Below are 1,833 nucleotides of genomic sequence, written 5' to 3' on the forward strand. Positions count from 1 at the left end.
AGGCATCAAATGACAGATTAGACATTCGTATCATATGTCACAAAAAGTTACATTTTATTTCTGTCATTTACACTTTCAAAATAACAGAAAACAACAACATGGCGTCTGCAAAAGTTTGGGCACCCTCTCTTCTTTATGCACATTATTACCAATTTTTACCGGGGGTGCCCACACTTTCGAACCCCACTGTACATGTCAACATTAAATCTGTCAAAACATAGATAGATAGATAGATAGATAGATATTTATTGATCCCAAAAATATGGGAAATTACAGTGTTACAGCAGCACACAAAATATACATACATACAATATACATGAAATAATAATAATAATAACAAAATATAAGAATAAAATATAAGAACAAGTATTTAAATATATACAAGATGGGAAAAAAAAAAAAAAGTGCAACTGTTTAAGTATAAGTATGCTAAAATGTAAATGACCCAATCGTGCCGGTTGCCCTTATTGTAACATGTAAAACATGACGTATACAACACTGTCAATTAAACTGCTATGGATCGCTTTGTTTTCTCTCTTGTTTTCTTTATCAATCAGAATCTCGCAGCCCAGAAAAACTACAACAACCTGAACATGACGATGCAGGAGGCCATTTCCTCCCGGGCCTGCTTTATGGAGGGAGTCCTCAAGTGTTACCCTCACGAAACCCTGGAGACCATCATCGACCGCATTGCCAAGGCTGAGGTATCACACACGCGTCAACAGTCCGACTGACTTCTCTGTATTAAATTTAGGATAAATAATGTTCACATGTTGATTGATGTAGAGTAAGGTAAAGATAGGGTTGCAACCATGAAATAATCTAAAACGTGATCGCAATTCATTATTTATTCGGCAAATAACGTTTCCATCAGTGTTTAATAAGCCGGACATCGGTCAAAATCAAATTTGATGAGACTGAAAGTATTTCCTTTGAGCCGATATTCATGAAATTCCATAAAATCTTACTGTTTCCATAAGTGATTATTCATTCAATATCACTTAATTCGGATAAAAATGTATAAATGGAAACATAGCTAGTGACAGTGATAACCTAATGTACCATCATTACTGAGATTAAACTACATTCTTGGTTATATTTGCACTGAATAACGCATTCAGTAAACAGAAACATAACTCTTGCAGTGCACGTGTACAGATGCGCAATATTAGCTCACACATAAAATAGCACCCTTGTGAATTAGCCTTCTGTTGCTAACATACATTCATAAATCCTACACAACATCGTCATTAGACGTACTTATTGATACACGCACAGTCGCACACCGTAATGTTGACAAACGTAGTCCAATGAGGGCAGAAAGGAAAAAGCGATAGCATTTCACGTTAACGCCTTTTCTCCAACGTGTCAAACGATGGAGGCTCTCCATCATGATGTCAAAAAAAACATCACAACAACCCTACATAGGTGAAGCGCACTTATTCAGAAAACAGGTATTCGTTTAATTCAAAATCCATCTAGAAGTGCATGGACATTCTTTGCCTGGTAGATGCCTGGCTGCGTCATATACTCATCATCAAGCATCGGCCATTTTCAGGATTTTTTTTTTTTTTTCTCGGTCATGACTGTCTCTCATTTGGACTCTGTCTTGACTTGGGTTTGACTAGTCCTGGTCTTAGACATGTCTTGGACTTCACAAAGGTGGACTTGACTACAGCCCTGCTTCACACTTTTTTGTTTATCTTTCTTTGTACTTTTCTTTCTCACCTCCAATACCTGACAACAAGCTGTTAGTGAGAGTGAATGTTTGTCTTCATAAGTAAGTAAGTAAGTAAGTAAAATTTATTTGTATAGCACTTTTCTCAGATAAAG

The 1,833-nt window shown here is 36.4% G+C and overlaps 1 protein-coding gene across 1 annotated transcript in view; it reads left to right on the forward strand.

Annotated features, from left to right (window-relative positions):
- prkag3b (protein kinase, AMP-activated, gamma 3b non-catalytic subunit) overlaps window positions 1-1,833 on the forward strand; it is a 28,180-nt gene that overhangs the window by 12,551 nt on the left and 13,796 nt on the right. The window contains 1 exon segment of the mRNA XM_032515404.1: window positions 558-704. Within this exon segment, the coding sequence (XP_032371295.1) occupies window positions 558-704 (147 nt within the window).

The sequence above is a fragment of the Etheostoma spectabile genome, chromosome 5 (genome assembly GCF_008692095.1).
Source record: "Etheostoma spectabile isolate EspeVRDwgs_2016 chromosome 5, UIUC_Espe_1.0, whole genome shotgun sequence".
NCBI classification, from domain to species: Eukaryota; Metazoa; Chordata; class Actinopteri; order Perciformes; family Percidae; genus Etheostoma; species Etheostoma spectabile.